The sequence below is a fragment of the Phyllobates terribilis genome, unplaced genomic scaffold (assembly GCF_046119375.1).
Source record: "Phyllobates terribilis strain yellow unplaced genomic scaffold, ASM4611937v1 Scaffold_4__5_contigs__length_816908805, whole genome shotgun sequence".
In the NCBI taxonomy this organism is placed as follows: Eukaryota; Metazoa; Chordata; class Amphibia; order Anura; family Dendrobatidae; genus Phyllobates; species Phyllobates terribilis.
In genome coordinates, this window is record NW_027362764.1 from 730,328,118 (window position 1) to 730,349,104 (window position 20,987).

Here is a 20,987-nt window from a genome sequence, read left to right on the forward strand (position 1 = left end):
AATTTAATAGATTGGCAAATGTTTTCTTGTAATAAATGATGAACTATTGGAAATCTTATTTTCCGTCATATGACGTCATATGAGTGCAATATGAGTGCAATAGCAAGAGATGTCAAATCATCCACCCTAGCCAATAGGTGTACTATATTGGGCACCATTTTACTGACTTGCAAATACATATTTACACACGAGATGAGAGGACTATTTTAAATTCACATTAGCCAGCATTGTCAAACTTTCCCCTTAAAATCAGTTTGTATCAAATAATTAAAATAAACTGGGATGGGCACCATGGCTAGCACTGTAGCCCTGGAGTTCTATGTTCAAATCCCACCAAGGACTATATCTGCAAACAGTTGTATGCGCTCCTTGTAGTTGCATTGGTTTCCTCTGGGTACTCAGATTTCTTTGCACACTACAAAAACTTACTGGGAATTTACATTGTGAGCCAAATTGGAGACAGTGATAACAATGTCTGTGCAGCACTGCAGGTGCTATTTAAGTGAGCAGAATAAATTAGTAAAATGTTATGCTATAGCTCCAGGGCATAATGGGGAAGATTGTTTGGCCACGAAAAAAGACATTAGTCCGCTCTCTGATGATTCACCAATGTGAGAAATGGTGCCCAGAAAAGTAATTTTTTCTGCAAATTGAATCTCAACATTTTTGAAATCACGTGGCACCACGAAAGTCAGAAAATTTGACTCAAACTCATATCAATCTGCTCATCCCTAATATACTTATGACAGAAGCAGACACAGACGTAAGAGGGCCCCTGTGCAAGAGCAAATATATGGGCCCTTTGCAGTCCAATAGTTCATAATAATGCACAATTTCAACAGCTTTGGAGATGGAAATTAGCCTCTTGGGCTTCTGTGCTGCTGAATAGGTTGCACCAATGATATGCCCTATGACCTATGACCTATGACACTATTGGTACATTTTTTTTAGAGATAACTTACCAATGCATATGGGAATCGGGTAGTTCCATCTTCTTACTGGTCCAGGCATGCATGTGATGTGAGAATGTCCCTGTGGGAAAAAAAGGTAATAAATTAGAATGTGATAACAATGGTAAAGTAGCGGTTTGATATACTGAGATGTGTGCCGTTGTAAGAGCTACATCAGATATAAACAGTCTACCTCCATCTACAGTTTGGCAAAAATTTTCCTGATTACAACTTTTGCTTGTAATCCTTATAAATAAAATCTTCTTTAAAGAATATTTTAATGGTAAGAGCATTACCCTTTAACTCCAACCAAATATAATCAGAGAACAGGATATTATGATGTTGGAGTCACTAGCGATCAGTTGAAATCTTCTGAGATACTTCGCAATAAGAGTTCAATTTCTGCATAGCACCACCACAGGACAAGAGAAGCACAACATGCTGTCCATTTAAATCAATAAATCCATGTAATACATGAACGTGTTGGATAGAATTGGACATATCAATTCTCGGAACTCTAGTTTATTGGCCAGGTAAGTAAACTCACCACTGGATGAGAGGCTCACCAATCTTCCAGGATCCCCGACAATTATGACATTGCGCCAGCCCAGCTTTTCTAAAGCCAGGCCAGGGATTCCGGAAGGTAAGGGATTTATGACCAATGGCCCGGAGTCCCGTGAATGAATTACGCCCAACTATAGTACTGGGCTCTATGTAAAGATGCTGTATAATCGATATTTTATGTGGAATAAAATAAGTAAAAGAGGAATGTAAGGAAGAAAGGTGCGTCTTCTTTAAAACTTACGGACGTCTTCAGGAGCTTTTTTGCTTGCATTTTGGGTTATAAATAATTTTGGCAATTGGGTTTTTGTTAACAATTTTGCATGGTTTGCCTTACATATAGACTCTAAGCTGCACTGTCTGGCTGAAAAATAACTTATCCATGAATCCATATTTGATTTTGTTCTGACAAGGAAGTTTGTAACTCTTTTTTTTTTAACTACTTTGTGTTGATTTATGACCACAGACCACATCAGAGTTGAGTTGAATTTTGTGGTCATAAATCAGATGAGCCGAGCTCAGAAAAAGACAAGAGATTTACGTGTCCCTTCAGAAGTCGCTGATAGACCGATTCTCAGTTAACTTATTCTATAAAATGCAAATGGTGGAAAATTTTTCCTGAAACTAAATTGCAAAAATTGTTTTTTTAGCCCAAAATACATGAATTTACATATATATCAAAATGTCAGCAAATGTTTGCATATCCATAAAAACAGTTACAAAAATGATTTGCAAGATTAATAAGGTTGGGAGATGTCTTTAGAGACAATTGGGCAAATTTATCAAAACTGTCAATAAAACTGTCTATGTTGATCATAGCAACCAATTATAGTGAAATTTTAATTTTTCCACTGCGTTTTAAGAATTGCTAAGTAGTGTTGAGCCACCCCCGTAGTGTTCGAGTTCGGTTCGGTTCGTCGAACACCCGTGTGTTCGCCGAACTGTTCGTCGAACTGTTCGTCGAACACCTTCGAACACCGTTAAAACCAATAGCAGGCAAACAAAAACACATAGAAACACATAGAAAACACCTTCAAAGGTGTCCAAAAGCTGACAAACTGCTCAGAAGACATAACTAACACATGGAAAAGTGACAAGTACATATAGTCATGCGAAAATAAAAGAGGTGGAGGAGTAAAAGGAGGGGGAGACACAGATATAGGCATGTCATGCCCTTCTAAAATCCAAAAAGTGAGAAGCCGACACGGCCAGTCCGTTCCTGCCCGTGCCACCTCCGTGTCGCCGGGTTTGTGCCAGAGCCGCGGTGGACCCTGACGGCCAGCCCCCCTCTCCTAATACTGGTTCCTGTCCGCTGGTGGGTCGAGCCCCCCGCGGTGGGGGGGGAGTAACATCTGCAGAAGAAAGACCATCTTCCAGCCAAACTAACATGTCGACTTCTTTTCGTGGACAATGTGATACGATCCCTTTGTTACGGACACGCCCATCGCTACAAATTCCAGATGAGGCACAAAAACAGCAGGTGCTTCAGCGGATATCAAGTGCTCCTTCAAGTGGGCTCTCCTCCACCTCAACTTCAACATCACAAATACTCCAGTCCTCAGAGGTGTCACCCCAATCGCACTTGCTTCCTCACAGCTCCCAAGTCTCCAGCTGCCCGTCTGAGTATGGGGTAACACAGATGGTTGAGTCTGCACAGCTGTTTACTCATACTATAGCCTGGGAAATGGAGGTCTGCTCCAGAGCTTCTGTTAATCCAGACGAGGAAATGATCTGCACTGATGCCCAGAATCTTTATAAGTCGGATCCAGGACCAGATGACGAAGGTTCTGAGCATAATGTAGACCCTCGTTCCCAAACTGTAACTCCTGTTGGTGGAGACAATGATGAAGACGATGATGAGACTCAAATACCTGATTGGAGCGACAACTTGACTTTTCGGTCAGGGCAAGAAGAGGTTGGCTTTGAGGACGACGGGTGTGATAACACACAGGGTGATGATGACAAGGTTGGAGAACCCACTTACTGTCAACCCACAGTCAGCCAGTCGATGAGGTCACCCGGGCCTTTGCCTGGCCTTTGGGATGTCGCGGTGGTCGGCTCCCTGGCCCGTACCCTGGGGTCACTCTTTAAAAGGGTGGATAATTGTTAATTTTATAAGAGTTTGTGACACCACCTGTGGTATCTGGTGAGAAGCACCAGCGCTGCAGCAGTCCACTGAGGCCCGTGATAAGGCAGCTCGATGGTATAGCTCCCCACAGGTGGAGCTAGGTCTCAGGGCAGCGTATGCAGGGGGAATGCAGGACAGGCGAGACCCAGCTGGGTCAGAGCAAGAACGGAAACGGACACTGTAGTCACTTCAGTACCTTTTACTGGAGGAAATTCAGGCACATCCTGGAGCACTGTAGGGTGAAGGGTGCATATCAGGATCCTCCCCAATGAGCGGGTGTAGGGCCTCCTGTTTCTTGCCTCTGCGCAGTAAGTTTCTGACCTGCCTGGAGCTAGGCCTAACTTTGTCTCTGTCCTGCGCTGGCTGACCTTGTGGTAGGGCCTTCTCTTGAAGTTCACGCTCCCAGTATGCGGGGCCTAAGCGTCTCCTGGCTCTGTTACGTATCAGCACCTTAGCGATCCTGGGACTTGTAGTTCTCCAGGGATTCCGGTTATGCCTTACTGGGTCATAGAGATCCCGGTAAGCTCGGATCCGGTGTCCGGTAAATGCTTCGGGGTGAGCTGGTTAAGCTCCTCTGCCCCTTATGTACTAACTCGCCACTCGCCTTCGGCCTACTCGGGCCCTCAATAGGCTATACACACTAACGGCAGCTTGCCGCGCTTCACCGATCTTATGACGCCGGCACACCTTAAGCTCTATCTGGGCTCCCTGAATCTAGCTAGCAGGAGCCTCGTGCTCCACTGCTGAACTATTAACTGAGTTCTCTAGACTAGACTGAGCTCCACTGCAGACTGACCTCTCTTAGGCTTTTCTACTGCAGGAACTCTTCAGAGGAACTGAACTGCCTAGCTCCACCTTCCCTATTTATATCCCTAACGGGCTCCCTCTGCTGGTCTGAGGTGGAAGGTGGAGATGTGTGAATGTTTATGGGGGCCTCTTGTGGAGGATTCCATCAATACACTCTTCTAGGATCTGTGATACCAAGCGCAGCGGGGCGTCACAGATGCTATTGACGACGAGGTTAGGTTGCGCCTTCCTGGACAGAGACGGAGTACTGGAAGCACGTCAACAACTGCATCCTCAACCACAACTCCGCCTCTGACCACAAGTCATAGTGGCTCTTCAGGTTGCATGGGCTCTAAGCCTTGCATAGCCTGGGCATTTATTCAGATCGATAAGGATGTAATATTTGTCACCAAAAGCTAAGTAGAGGCCAAAAAATCCATAGTTTGAGTACTTCATGCATGTACCGTCACATGGATATGAAGCATAAGTTGCAGTGGGAAGCTCACTGTGCTACAATGCGGCCTAGCAGGCTGGGCCAACCACCGTCTGCCCCATCTTGTGCATCCGCGGCCTCTTCATCCTCTGTGACTGGGGGGACAGCAGTCACACATGTTTTTGGACGCAGACCTGCCACCTCTTTACCTGCAACAGCCAGTGTAATTGGCAGGTCGTCAGTTCATTGGGAAGTGGAAACACCTGCTGGTGTTGAGAGCTCTCTGACATCGAGAGCACCACCTTTGGATCAAGGCAACCTAACATGTCCGCCTGCATCTTCCTCACAGACCAGCAGTTTGCCAGGGACACCCTACTCAACCCCGTCAAAGCACAACAGCCAGCCCTCGGTCCCTCAGATGTGGACAAGTAAAAGACCATTTCCTCCTAGCCATGAGAATGCTAAGAGGTTGAATTTCACCATCTGCAAGCTGTTGGCTACAGAAATGCTGCCTTTCCGCCTGGAGGACACAGTGGATTTTTGAGACCTTATGTCCGTCGCAGTGCCCCAGTACCAGATGCCCAGTCGGCACTACTTCTCAAAGAAAGGTGTGCCTGCGCTCCACCAGCATGTCACACACAACATCACCGCTTCTTTGAGAAACTCTGTGTGTGACAGGGTGCATTTCACCACAGACACTTGGACGAGTAGGCATGGACAGGGGCGTTACATGTCGCTGACAGGGCACTGGGTAACACTGGTGACAGCAGGACAAGGGGCTGCTGTCCAAGTCTTGCCGTCCCCGCGAGTTGTACGTCAATCCTCTTTATCTAGAAGTTCCTCCATTGCTTCTGCCTCCTCAACCACCTCTCGGTCCTCCACCTGCACCCAAAGCCTGTCTGGTAATGCCACCTGCTTTCTAACTGCGCACCTCCTTACTATGTTGGCAGCAGGGCTCAACGGCATCAGTGTTTACTTTGAAATGTCTGGGAAATGTGAGTCACACAGCTGAGGACTTGTGGTCAGCTCTGGAGACCCAGTTTCATAAATGGTTGTCTCCACTGGACCTGCAACCAGGGAAGGCCGTGTGCGACAATGCTGCAAACCTGGGTGCGGCCCTTCGCCGGGGCAATGTTACACACGTGCCTTGTATGGCTCACGTGTTGAACCTGGTTGTCCATAAATTTTTAGCCCACTATCCCGGACTAGATGGCCTTCTGCAGAGGGCGCGGTCGCTGTGTGCTCACTTCCGCCGTTCGCATCCCGCAGCTCAACGACTTACATCTCTAAGGAAGTCGTTGGGCCTGCCAGTTCACCGGCTGAAATGCGATGTGCCGACACGGTGGAATTCAACTCTGCACATGTTGCAGCGACTGTGGCAGCACCGACAAGCCCTGGTGCAATAGTTTCTGACGTATAGCCTGGGCCAACGAGATCCAGAGGTGGGGCAAATCACACAGCAGGAGTGGTCTCAGATCAGGGACCTATGAAGTTGATGCGCCCCCTGGGCCGTGGGGTACCCGGAGCCGGGCCGGTAGACGCTGGGGGTTGTAGTCACTGTGGCGGTGACCCGGTCCGTGACCCAGGGCGGTCAATCCAACGGTAATTTGTATATATGGATTTTATAATGTCCGACTACGCCACCTGTGGAGTGCGGCCAAAGGGGCCGCCGCTGCGGAACAGTCCTCTGAAGCTGGTGGTTTTGCTGCAATGGTATTATTACTCACCACAGGAAGAGTGTAGCTTCAGGGCAGTGTGGGTGGATGATGGTGGTTGTAGTGCAGGGAGTCAGTAATGAACACAGAGTCCGTGTGATGCAGTCCCAAGATTTTACTCACAGTTGTTGCAGTCCAGATTACAGGTACCAGAGCTATCTCACCCGTCGTGCTGTGCGTACTCAGTGAGGGGCTCAGTCCACCCCCAGATAGCTCCGGAGTACTTAGCAGGACCCCCTTCTGTGTGTCCTTTCTCTGGCCTTCTCCCTGCACCTCACACCCAGTGACACTTCTATCCGGTATCCTCGGGCCTTGGCGGGCGACTTGTGTTCCGTCCCCTGGGTCCTATGTGGCTACCTTCTTAGTGAGACTGGTGTGGACTTTTGCCTGCAGTACATGAAATGCTGCAGCCTCCGGTTTCTAGTTGAGCCTTGCTGTTTCTCCTCTAGTTGAGGGACCGGTTCCCCTTACCTGGCCTGACCCCTCTACCTCCTGGTAGCAGCGGGAGTACAGGTGGCCTTCTGCACGGCCCGTAGCCCTAGGGTCCCTTCGGTTCCTGGAGCCTTCCTGCTCCCACTCCTCTCTTCTCTCCTTCAGTCCTGGGCCTCCCAGGCTAGGCCCGCCTCCGGAGCAGAGCTCATGACGAGCCTCTGCTCCTGTCACTTTTCCTCCTCTGACTGGCTTGCTCTTTCTAAGATGGCTTCCTATTTATACTCTCCCTGTCATGTGCTCCCCTAAGCTGCTCCCCTAAGCACCCACTACATAGGATCCTCCCACCAGCTAGGGACCTGGGACTGTGCTCTCCCTTAGGAGCAATCTCGCCCTAATCCCACTGCGGGTATGTGTTGGATGCAGGTGTTAGGGTCCCGAGCCATACGCCTTCCTTACCTGAGGGTGAGATACCACACCTCTGCGTGAGATGCAGTAACTCTGTGGTGACTGCACCTTCAGGGGCGCCACACACCTTTCTGCACAGTTTTGAAATGGCGACGAAGATGTTTAGTGCTGACGACGATGCCATTATCAGCATAACTATTCCGGTGATTTACATGCTGGAGCACACATTAAACAGAATTCAGAGTCAGGTGGTCGGACAAGAGGAGGTGGAGGAAGTAGAGGAGGAGTCGTATGCGGAAGGGATAACATCTCCAAGGTCCAGACGGTTGGCAGCACCAAGGAGGCAGGCATAGGAGGGTGGGGGAGAGGGATTAAACAGGGCGCATGGTAGCAGCCAAACTGTTGAGGAAGTTGCAGGAGCCGAGGAAGAAGTGGAGGATGAACTGGCGATGGGCATGGAAGACTCATCAGGTGAGGGAGACCTTGATCACATTTCTGTTGTGCGAGGTTGGGGGGAGAGGGCAGAGGAAAGAAGCATGATTCTTACCTCGCTACCAACACAACAAGGACTTGGTCCTCCTGGATGCGCAAGACACATGAGTGCCTTCTTGCTGCACTACCTGCAACATGACCCTCAGATTGCAGAATTCGAAGTAATCTCGACTACTGGGTTGCCACACTCTTAGATCCCCGGTACAAAAGTAAGTTTGCCTAAATAATTCCTGCCATAAAAAAGGATTGACGCATGCAGGAGTATCTGCAGACGCTGTTGCAGAATCTTACATGTGCTTTTCCACAAAACACCAGTGGTGCACGAAGTGAATCTCACAGTTCTAACTTGCCAACCGTGGGACTGTCGAGTCTTCATCACTCAAACCGTAACAGTAACACAGTATCTGCTGGTAACAGCAATTTTGTGAAATCGTTTCACCACTTTTTTAGACCATCCTTTGCAAGGCCACAGGAGACAAGAAGTCTGACACATAGTCAATGCCTAGAGAGGATGGTGCAGGAGTATCTCCAAGTGAACATCGAAGCCATGACTGTGTCACTGGACCCTTGCTCATTTTGGTATTCCAATCTGGAAAAATGGCCGGAGCTCGCCACTCACGCCTTGGAGATCTTGTCATGCCCTGCAGCCAGTGTTCTCTCTGAACGTGTGTTCAGCGCTGCTGATGGTGTGCTGACAGATAAGCGCACGCGGCTGTCCACTGAGAATGTAGACAGACTCACGTTCATAAAGATGAACAAATCATGGATTCGCAAGGACTTTTCTAATCCTGTGTTATCCTTGGGAGGCTAAAAGCTTGAGGATTTGGTAATATCACCTCACCAACCGTTTTAAGCAACTGTGGGGCAATTGATGCCACTTAACCCTAGAACGCATGACCATAAAAATCTACACTTTCATATACCTGGGGCCTTTTAGGCCCGTGTGCAAATGACATTGAATAACTCAAACTCAAATGACAAACAACTATATACATGAAGAATACCTAGAGTTTCAAAATTCTAACTAAAGTAATCTTGCAGAAAATAGAAAACAATTAACAGGGCGGGACTGCGAGGCCCCAGGTATGCGTTCTAGGGTTAAGTGGTGTCTGTGCCACAATTTTGGGAAAAAATGGAAACTCTTTTTGGAGTCCCCTTGCTGTGTCTTACGTGACGTTGGCATCGTCAATTCCAGGTGGGTTGGGTCGCTCCCCCCCCTTTTAACTGTAAGAAACTACATACACTATGGCTTGGGGTAACACAGATGATTGAGTCTGAAGAGCTGTTTACTCAGAGGTCTGCTCCAAATCTTCAGTGTCTGCTAGTCAGCATAGAATTTTTAACTGCATCTAGCCTAGGCAATACTTTGGGCGTAGTAGCCCAGCTGCGAAGCAAGCTGCACCGCCTGTGTACCTAATAAGAATTTTTAAATGCATCTAGCCTAGGCAGAGTGTGGGGACCCCCAACCAAACCCAGACGCTCAGCCCACCTACCACCCCCCTTTCCTTGACAATACAATAATGTAACTCTTACAACTGGATGGGTGAGGATCGGTCACAGCTTTATTAACTCTTTATACTCATTCCATTAGAAAGACATTTTATTTCTAAAATAATTCAGCTTGTTGCAGCATGCCCTGGGTCTCCACTCCGGCAACTTGGCCAACAAGTGTAACTCTCCAACATGTCCTTTCTATTTCCAGGCCACGGAGGATCCTGCGTACTCGTATGCAGGACTCTGACCCCCACCCATCACTCTTAACTCTTGTTCCACTCCGTCCTGGAGTCCTGACAGGAATATGTCCAGTACAATATCCATTAAGTGAACACCATCGGGCCGTATGAGGCCTGCTTTATCTCCTTCCAGTTGTCGGTGTCGTACCACTACACCGCCTCTGTCTCTTCTAAATTTTGCCATCCGAATATTTATTACCCGCCTTGTCCGTTCGATGGCCGTGATGTCTCGCGCACCTTGCCATACCGCTATCGGCACAATCTCTGACCATACTATAGCTAGTTTTGTGAAAAATTCTCTGAAGCGCTCAGTGTCTAGTTTCATTATTGCCATTAGTTATGCGCTCTTGTGATGACCTAGGTTGTTTCCCCCGGCCTGTATAACTAAGATGACCAGACATCTTGCCTCTCTCCCTACCTTGATTATCTCCATTAGTGCCTGTGGCCATAGCAGGCCTCTAATACCTCTCCAGTTGAAATATGTGTTATGAAACTCTAATTTCCTCCCGCCTGGGTGGACTTTCGCCCTTTAATCTGCCCAATATATATACGAGTGGCCTATCACCCACACTGTTGGCTTAGCGTCACCTGTAAAAGAAACAAACCACGTTAGGATAACAAGTCCGGTCTTATGTATCTTGCCAAACACGTGGATCACCATCTCTCTATCCTCTGAACTTCCGTTTCTGACAGTCCTGCTCTTGCTGCTTCTGTGGCCGCGCCTATGCGGAATGAGTGTGTCCCGTAATCTTTGGGGTTGTTCCCTGCCGATGTTATGCATTTATTAAATATAGCTTGGAACTGGTATCTTGATAATGGCGTCCCATCAATGTGTGATAGGAACAAATTACTTTGTGATCTGATGGTTAGATATGGTTTTACTATTGTTACCCGACTCAGTGTACCGTTTGTGGGTTGTAGAAGTACCCAAGTGCCCCTGCCCGCTGGAACCATTTTCGATTTGTGTATGCGTAGACGTATTGCATTATTTCCTATGACTACGTCCTGGTGTAATAAGCCTCCACTGGTGCTAATTTTGGATTGAGGGACTAATTCGCTTATGCATAGCGCCCCGAAGAAGGCGATCACAAATGCAGTAGACAGTAGTGTTGCTTCAAATTGTGAGTGTCATGTTAATGGTGTTAGGGATATGATGTGAGAAATCAGTTTTAGTGACACGGGACGGAACGTCTACACTCCTGACTTGGCTGACCCCTTTTCCACCCTTTTATGGATTGTCTGATGATGAATCTTTGTCACATCTCCCCAATTCAGTAGTTGGAAGTGAAATGCTACTCCGGTCAGACACCGCTGCGCTGACGGCCCTGATATGCCCCTCATCATTAGCTGGTGGAGAAATTCTATGGTGACTTGTGATCTGGCTTGTTCACATTGGTCAACCCGTCTGCCTGCTATTAGTCGTGTCCACTCTTCCCATGCCTTACCGTATGCTTGCCACGTCGACGGGGCAACTGACGCTCTGATTAATGGCATCAACTATTCGCCACTAGATCCCATAGGGAAGGTGGGCAACTGTTGTCCCGATGGGTGGGCATTGTGGAAGAGCTCTGTGAAAATCTGCCAATTGAATTGTTATAAAGCGTTAGCAGCAGCTTTAGACCCCTCAGCATAGTGGCTAGCGCGGACCCATACATTGTGTTTTAGGCACAGGAATGCTAGCCTGGGTAGTAGGCCTAGCACTGGGAGAGACGATGATGCCATCTTATTAATGCAGTGCGCTAAGCTGGTGTTTTTTGTTATGAAGCGTATATTTTTGTAAGCCAGGAGCGCGCCCCATATTTCTATTGCTACCACTATTGGGAAGAAAAATTATTTTCAGGGCTAGATGCAGCGAAAAATTATTATTAATTGAAAAGCTGGTGGATCTTGGTATAGATGGCCTAATACAATGAGACCCACACACTGCTAGAAGGCCAAATATTTTTTCAGAGTTAGATGCAGAAAAATATTATATTCAATTTGCAACCTGATGGAGGTCAGTATAGATGGACTAATAGAACAAGTCCCACACACAGCTAGAAGGCCAAATATTTTTTCAGAGGTAGATGCAGAAAAAAATTATATTCAGTTTGCAACCTTATGGAGGTCAGTATAGATGGACTAATAGAACAAGTCCCACACACAGCTAGAAGCCCAAATATTTTTTCAGAGGTAGATGCAGAAAAAAATTATATTCAGTTTGCAACCTTATGGAGGTCAGTATAGATGGACTAATAGAACAAGTCCCACACACAGCTAGAAGCCCAAATATTTTTTCAGAGGTAGATGCAGAAAAAAATTATATTCAGTTTGCAACCTTATGGAGGTCAGTATAGATGGACTAATAGAACAAGTCCCACACACAGCTAGAAGCCCAAATATTTTTTCAGAGGTAGATGCAGAAAAATATTATATTCAGTTTGCAACCTGATGGAGGTCTGTATAGATGGATTAATAGAACAAGTCCCACACACAGCTAGAAGCCCAATATTTTTTCAGAGGTAGATGCAGAAAAAAATATATTCAGTTTGCAACCTGATGGAGGTCTGTATAGATGGATTAATAGAACAAGTCCCACACACAGCTAGAAGCCCAATATTTTTTCAGAGGTAGATGCAGAAAAAAATATATTCAGTTTGCAACCTGATGGAGGTCTGTATAGATGGATTAATAGAACAAGTCCCACACACAGCTAGAAGCCCAATATTTTTTCAGAGGTAGATGCAGAAAAAAATATATTCAGTTTACAACCTGATGGAGGTCAGTATAGATGGACTAATACAACAAGTCCCACACACAGCTAGAAGCCCAATATTTTTTCAGAGGTAGATGCAGAAAAAAATATATTCAGTTTGCAACCTGATGGAGGTCTGTATAGATGGATTAATAGAATAAGTCCCACACACAGCTAGAAGCCCAATATTTTTTCAGAGGTAGATGCAGAAAAAAATATATTCAGTTTGCAACCTGATGGAGGTCTGTATAGATGGATTAATAGAACAAGTCCCACACACAGCTAGATGCCCAATATTTTTTCAGAGGTAGATGCAGAAAAAAATATATTCAGTTTGCAACCTGATGGAGGTCTGTATAGATAGATTAATAGAACAAGTCCCACACACAGCTAGAAGCCCAATATTTTTTCAGAGCTAGATGCAGAAAAAAATTATATTCAATTTGCAACCTGATGGAGGTCAGTATAGATGGACTAATAGAATGATGCTCTGCCCAAAAGATTTTACTTCACTAGGTGCAGTAAAAAAATTGGTATTCTATACACATTTGGTATATCTTGCAACACAGATAGGCTACTCCACTGACTAACACACTCTGCAATAGGCCAAAAAGGATTAGCTTTGCTAGATTCAGCCAAATGCTGTGAAAAAAACTTGCACAGCACTGGCACAGACCTGCCTGGCAAAACTGATAGGAACTGATGTAACCTAGTCCTGAAAAAGACTCCAATTACAATTAGTCTTTACTCCCACAATCTATCTATTTAAGAGCACAGACCTGCCTGATAAAAGTCGTAGGAAATGCTGTAACCTAGTCCTTAAAAGGACAGCAATCACAACTATTCCCTACTCCCAAGCTATCTGTAGATTTGTGCGAAAATTGGCTTGAAATTAACAAGGTATAGCGCACACACAACAGCGGTGCCGTCTAACACGCAGCTGCAGCAGTGAGAAAATGGTGGCGACGGGGAAAATGGCTTGGTCTTATAGGGCAAGGACATGTGACATACACTGCCAATGACACATGCCCTTGCTTGTGTGAAAAAAAAGCACTTCGCTCCGTGTGTGCGCTGCTGATAGGCTGACAGATTGCACCTCCCCACTGCAAATGCGGGAAAGAGAAAAAAAAATGGAGATCTTCATTGTTCCTGCAGAGATCCATCCCCTGCCCCTCCCCCCACCCCGCTGTACACTCAAACTGCGTGTTAACATTAATTTTCATCTTTACTGAGAAAAAATCCAGTTATGATTTTGGTGCACGAACAGTTATCGAACATAACCTCGAACAGCCAAATTTTTCTCAAATTGTTCGTGTTCGCCGAACGGCTCGAACACCGCCCAAAGCAGCTCGAATTTGAGATTGGCGAACAGTTCGAGTAGAACAACGCTCATCTCTATTGCTAAGGGCAACAAAGACCGTTTAAGTAAGTGTTTTGATAAACCTGCCTATGAATGAAAAATAAGGAAAAATACTGGAAGCTTGAGTAGATTTTTGAAAAATAAACATATTAATGTTAATTAACATTTTCATTCGTAGCCAACCAAAAATTTCACTTATTTGTATTCTATTTTTAATAGAATCCTACTTTTAATAATAAAATAATGGGTCTAATGCCTGACTTAAAAAAATATAATTTTCTTAAAATGTAAATAAACATACTAAATAATTTTCTTTCTTTAACAAAAAATTCCAAGTAAAAGCATGTTTCTTTAGTCTCACTATTAACTAATTAACACTTGTGGTTACTGTAATTAGCATAATATAAATACAATTATGGTAATGTAAAATGAATGACTATACCTGGAGAGAATATCCTTGATCACAGTGAAAGGACACCACATCCCCAACCATGTATCTGTCACCAACTTTTATCCCATTGCTTGGCATTAGCGGCTCTGGACATGAGTCAAGGCCAATCGCTGAAAAATAAGTAATAACAGTTTTCATCATTCTAATTATTCATAATGGCACATGTTGCACATGCTTAATTACTACTTATCCCCAACAAGGCAAAAAAAAATTTGAAATAAAAGCTGGAACCGATACAGAGACCAAAACAATTATGTTATTTTATGAGAAGAGATAACCAATAGAGATGCATGAATCTCTTGAAATTCGTTTCCAGCTAATTTTGCTCAGTTCGGTTAGAAGATTCGATTTGGTCCACAAAAAATTGTTCCAAATCGGAAGTGCCAAGATTGCCTTGAAAATATGTTTTTTATTATTTAAGGTCTCTCCAAGACCACATAGCATAATAAATTGAGAGGTGGAAAGAAAAAGAGTTATAAATAATAAAATACATTATACTCATCTGTTATTACTCACCTATCCCAGCTCCAGCGCTAGGCATTGCTCCCTTTTCCCAAATACAGCTCCTTCTGCACTAATCCATGAATGTCATCTTTGCTAACTCACCAAAACACCTCTGACATCATCATACAAAGCATTTTATGGCCATCCAGGCAAATTACAGCTGCCTGAGTATTCAGCAAGCATAATTTCTGGCAACCATATGTTTTACAAGAGTTTGCCTTATCATTTACTTTACTCAGGTCCAGCCAGGAGTCTAATCATCTCGCCAGCAAACTCTTGTCTGAGGGTATCTCCTAGTGTCTTTTCAGGGCAATTGGAAATTAGAAGCTTTTCAGTATTTTAAATTTGGCAAAGTTGGCAAATATGAATTTTAAAAGATTCACTCATCTTTAGTGGCATCACTTTGGCCATCTCTGTTCATGGTTGCATCGGGACTGCCATAGTGCACAGAGATCCTCAGTCTGGGGTTGATATTCTGATATAGTGAGAAATAAGATAGACATGCATTTCCCAATATACACAAGAGAAACATCCCATAAGGGCACCACACCCTAATAAGTCCTTTTGAGTCAAAAAAATAATAATAAATAAGGATGTGAACAACATTTATCCAAAATTATAAAAGTTGCAGCCATTGGCTAGCAGAATAAAACTGCAAAATCAATGAATGTGCTCAAAAGAATTCAAATTTTACATATGAAATAAATATTGTAAATTGAAGTTCTTGGTCCCCAATTCACAAGCATTAAAAGGGTCTCTACCAACAATTTGTAATGTATATTATCTAAGGCCTGACTTTGGGCATTATGGCTCAATTTTGTTTGTACCTCTGCACAACTTTTTGCCCCCCTCATGAAAATATGGTTGCCTACAGTACAGTAGGGAAATTGCACACCCATATTTTGCATAAGCAATGTAAAATGGCAGCCATCTATCTGCACCTAAGATGATATGACATAAAAAAAAATTACATACAAAAATGTATATCCTCAAAAATAAAGAAAAAGGTAGCAAAACAAATAGATCCTCTACCTGGAAACTGTTAAATTAAATGGCAATCCCATTTACTAAAGAATAGCTTTCAATTTGAAAGTAATGGAATTTTGTATGGGACACTGACATTGACAAATGCCTTTCTCTGTTTGTAGGTAATACTAATTGAATTCATACAAATTACTAGAGTCTAGCTATCAGCATTTATATCCCTGTTATCAGTTGAGGTACTAAGACCAGCTGCATAATTCTGGAACACCGTTAGGGTCTATTGTCACTGCCTGACATCGCTGTCACAGCACGTTCCAACAATGAGAAATGCAGGATTTGCTATTGGTTTATTAATGCAAAAAAAATCCATCTGTGACAATATTTCATTTCCTTTGAAGTTGGATTTTTTATGCACATAAAGATTGCATAATTTGAACCAGTATATAGATGTAACATGCATTTGATATTTGTTAATGCATTAACTTTGAATTTCTAGATTAAAGAGTGTCAAAGAATAATTCTGGTCTATGGATTAATAGGATTAAATCACATAATGGCTTTACTTATCTGACATTCTAAATCCACTGGGGATTAAAGAAAGGGTAAAATTAAATAAATATAGGAGACTATGTTGAGAATGTAGGCGCGTATGTTCACATAAATCTATCCAAAGAGTTTTACTAGAAAAATCTAAATGTATATTTCATTTTGTTTGTATTAAATCTAAACAATGGCTAGAATTCTTAAAGTAGCGCTCCAGCAGCTTTTTTCTTTTGCATTTTGCTGACTGGAAGATACTTATCACCAGCAGAAGTCAGGTAAAGCTATGTCAAATAGGATGCACTGAGACTCTGTAGTATATATTATAAGGCAGCAATTAAAAATTAGCAAGAGCAATATGATGAGACTCCACCCTTTCTGGCTGGAAAGCCAGTTGCATGATCCAAAATGTATTCTGCAACAGGGGAATAAAAGCATGGGAGAAAAGGATGGAAGATGGCGAAACTAAAGAGCATCTAACACGTGTGCAAAAGGCATACACAAATACATCTACATTATACTTTAATAGTAGCTTATACTGTGTTATAAAAGCAAAAAAAGCACTATTTTAAAGTGTCCCCAAACTCTATTAACCTGTAGATAAGGGTTTAATCTGCAGGTTAATAGAATTGCAAAGCTTTGCAGCTACTGGACTGAAAGAACAGCAATCAGGAGTAAATTAACTTTTTATCTCCCAGGAGCCACCGGCTTTCAGTCACAGAGGCGTGCCGGTGAGGCTTCAGTTACCGCTCAGTATACAATGAGTGTAAACACGCTTCGACATATTGACCAACAGCCATCTTGGCAGGGTATCAGTGCAGAGATGGCTGACAGTCAATGTGCCAGGGAGTGGTTACAGCCACCACTCACTTTATACTGAGTGGTGCGGTCACTGAAGCTGCCCCACCATGACTATATGAGTGAAAGCCAGCAGCTCCAGGGAGGAATAAATCTCCCAGTATCCATGCTTTTAGCATGGCGGCCGCACAGCTTTGGAATGCAATTGACCTGCAAAGTAAGCCCATATTGTAGTGATTATACATATGCAATGATTCTGGCACAGGTCAGATATTTAGACCTTTGAATCTTTACAAGGGCACTAGGGAAAGGATTGACAGCTTATATAAGCTTTGTAAATATTTGATACTTTCCCCGAGGGTCTGTGTAAGGATTCAGAGGTCCAGATATCTATCAGGACCAATATACACTACAACATCAAAAGCTCTTGAGCTTTGCAAGGAACATACTTTATTTCACCCTACCGGTGAAAGTAACTGACATTTTTCTATGATATGTGAACAGCTTTCTGACACTTCAGTTACACAAATATGGTTCAATATTCTTTATTGAATAAGAGAACTAGCACATTTCCAGAGTATGAAGTGCCTATTCAAATAATTTGAAACAACCCACAAGTTCAGAATTTTACTTATTTCAATTGGTATGTTCCTGGAAGACATGAGAAAATTAGGTTTGTGAACTAAAAGTACTTTTTTTTAGCAGCCGGAACATGGAATACTTTACTGGTTTGTGTACTGCTGTCAATAAACTATTTGAAACCATTAATTTATAGCGTATCAATTAAAAATTATATATTGTGCTGCTTCTATAAGATATACAGTAAGTTTGCAGTCTAGTTATTAGAAGAATATGCACTTCTCATTCCTAAGCATCAGCAGCACATACACCAATACTGCACATTTCTGCAACTGACTACAAAGCTCCAGCGGCATTGTCTCCATGACATCTGTAACCTGCAGGATCTCTTCTCTGTAAATCTAGTATTAATTTCAAAAAGAACAGCTCAGCGAGACTTGTTGCTGAATGGAGAAGCCTAGAAGATAATTGCCTGGGCTCTGTCTGTTGATGGTGCTGGAGCTTTGCAGTCAGTTGCAGAAATGTGCAGTATCAAAGCATGGGCAGTGTTTCAGCTCAGAAAGAAAGCAGAATCTGTTACTCAACTAATCAATTCATGGGCAACTGATAGCTAATTCATGCTGCATGAACCACAGGCAGCATCAGACACTGGCTCCATTATCGCAGTTAGGTATATTTTACTCTGACACTCTTCTAGCTAACGCCTGGGGACCATGTGTTTACGATTACTTGTCCAAGAGACAGTTTCCAAGAGGCTTGCCTGGACTGGCAAATGTCTCCCTATGAGCTGGTGCACATGGTTGTGTTTTTGGCCCGAGTGTGATCCAGCAAAATATCGGATCGCACTTGGATCAATGTTATTTCATGGGGTCGTGAACATATCAGATTTTTTCTTCAGCCCGAGCTAGTTCAAGGAAAAAATCACTGTATGCCAGAGTGTGATCTGATATTTGGATCGCACACGGCCATACAAGTTAATAAGTCCATGGAAACCATCGGACTGCACTTGAATGACATGTGAGTGCAGTCCAATATCCACGGACTGACAGAACGGAGAAGATAATTTTTTTTTCTCCATCTTCTCCTCATACGTGAAAATCAGATCACATTATGCTCACATTCTGATTAACCTCTGATCAGAGTGTGATTTGTATAACTCACCCGATTCTCTCCGATGAGGGAATACACGGTCATATGCACCTAGCCTATGAGTGTGTATAGGGAGACCTGTCAATCAAGGAGAGCAGGTGGAGTGAATCTGCTGGGGACCTGCCGCTTGGACTAGTCATGGTAGTCGCTTGATGCATGACTTGGTGAGTATCTTTACTCTGAAATGCCAAAAGCGTTTCATCGTAAAATGTACGTGGCTGCAATAATGTAGGCAGCATGAATGAGCTGAAGGGTTTTTTTTAAGCTTTTTTTAAATACTGCAACAAACATTAGTCATGTATAACTGAAGGAACACTTTAAAAATTGTAGGGAACTCTCTGTGCATGGCATTGTACCAATTTTTGTTGGTACTGGTGCAATTTGGGTTCTATGATCCTCACAAAGAGCTCTGCATTAACAGAATTTCATTTAGATACCATAGCTGTGCTTTGGATCAGGTGGAACATCAATTGATAGGAAGGGGCTTTTTTCTTTTCTTATGGCTTTTGTGTTATTCTTCAGAAGAATATATGTGTCAAATCAATGCTATAATATAAACACCTGTCATTATTATTGTTAATAGCGAATTCAAAATCCTTGGAAGCATTAATAGATCAACATTTCATTTGCTAAACAGCAGGTGTTTTGAGTTCAGTGAACATTATCTATTCATGTTTTCTAATTAACTTCTTTTTGACGCTGCTTGAAAATCTGCAAACTAATTACAGTAATTAAATAATCAAGATTTTTCTAGGTGAATTCAAGCCAAAACTATCAGCTGCATTAAAGTCATTAGGACATCTGAACGTTTTTTTTTCTTCCTCCCTAATAAAGTTTGTGTCAGTTAAAACAAATTAAGAAAAGTTTAAAAAGTGCCATTATTTTTCACGTTTCACATAAAAAGTCACGGTCTTAGGAAATGGGACAAGGGCCACGTTCACATGTTCAGTATTTGGTCAGTATTTTACATCAGTTTTTATAAGCCAAAACTAGAACTGGAACAATCAGAGGAAAAGTATAATACAGGGGGGCCATTTATATGGATACACCTAAATTAAATGGGAAGGATTGGTGATATCAACTTCCTGCTTGTGGCACATTAGTGTATGGGAGGGGGAAAACTTTTCCAGATGGGTGGTGACCATGGTGGCCATTTTGAAGTTGGCCATTTTGGATCCAACTTTATTTTTTTCAATGGGAAGAGGGTTATGTGACATATCAAACTTATTGAGAATTTCATAAAAAAAACAATGGTGTGCATGGTTTTAACGTAACTTTATTCTTTCATGAGTTTTTTACAAGTTTATGACCACTTATAAAATGTGTTCAAAGTGCTGCCCATTGTGTTGGATTGTCAATGCAACCCTCTTCTCCCACTCTTGACACACTGATAGTAACACCGCAGAAGAAATGCTAGCACAGGCTTCCAGTATCCATTGTTTCAGATGCTGCACATCTCGCATCTTGATGGTATGGTGTGGTATATGGGGTACAAAGATAGTGGGGCCATTCTTCATCAATGGAAACCTCAATGCCACTGGATATCTGAAATTTCTACATGATGATGTGTTGCCCTCTTTATGCACTGAAGATGGCACATTCCCTGAGTTTTTCCAACAAGATGGTTCACCACCACATTATGGGTGTCAGGTTCGAGTGGAATTGGAAAGTGGATTGGTTGTCGTCGGCCAGTTGAATGGCCACCAAGGTCTCCCGATCTGACCCTCTTAGAGTTTTATCTTTAGGGTCATCTGAAAGCAATTGTCTATGCTGTGAAGATACGAGATGTGCAGCATCTGAAACAAAGGATACTGGAAGCCTGTGGTAGCATTGATTCTGTGGTGTTGCTATCAGTGTGTCAAGAGTGGGAGAAGAGGGTTGCATTGACAATCCAACATAATGGGCAGCACTTTGAACACATTTTATAAGTGGTCATAAACTTGTAAAAAATTCATGAAAGAATAAAGTTACATTAAAACCAAGCACACCATTGTTTTTCTTACAAAATCCTCAATAAGTTTGATGTGTTCACATTGAAAAAAATAAAGCTGGATCGAAAATGGTCGACTTCAAAATGGCCACCATGGTCACCACCCATCTGGAAAAGTTTTCCCCCTCCCATATACTAATGGGCCACAAATAGGAAGTTGTGTATCCATATAAATGGCCCACCCTGTAGAAACATGTCACCACTTCTGCATTTATCACCCACTCCTGGTTTTGTATGCCTACAAATACTGATGTAAAATCCTG

General features: G+C 43.3%; 1 protein-coding gene across 7 annotated transcripts in view; it reads right to left on the reverse strand.

Annotated features, from left to right (window-relative positions):
• Nucleotides 1–20,987, reverse strand: part of CSMD3 (CUB and Sushi multiple domains 3) — a 2,085,767-nt gene that overhangs the window by 371,463 nt on the left and 1,693,317 nt on the right. For all 7 annotated transcript variants that reach the window (XM_073679791.1, XM_073679790.1, XM_073679789.1 and 4 more), the window contains 2 exons: nt 14,172–14,290; nt 963–1,032 (listed from right to left, as the gene is read on the reverse strand). In XM_073679791.1, coding sequence (XP_073535892.1) covers nt 963–1,032; nt 14,172–14,290 — 189 coding nt within the window. The remainder of the gene's footprint in view (nt 1–962; nt 1,033–14,171; nt 14,291–20,987) is intronic.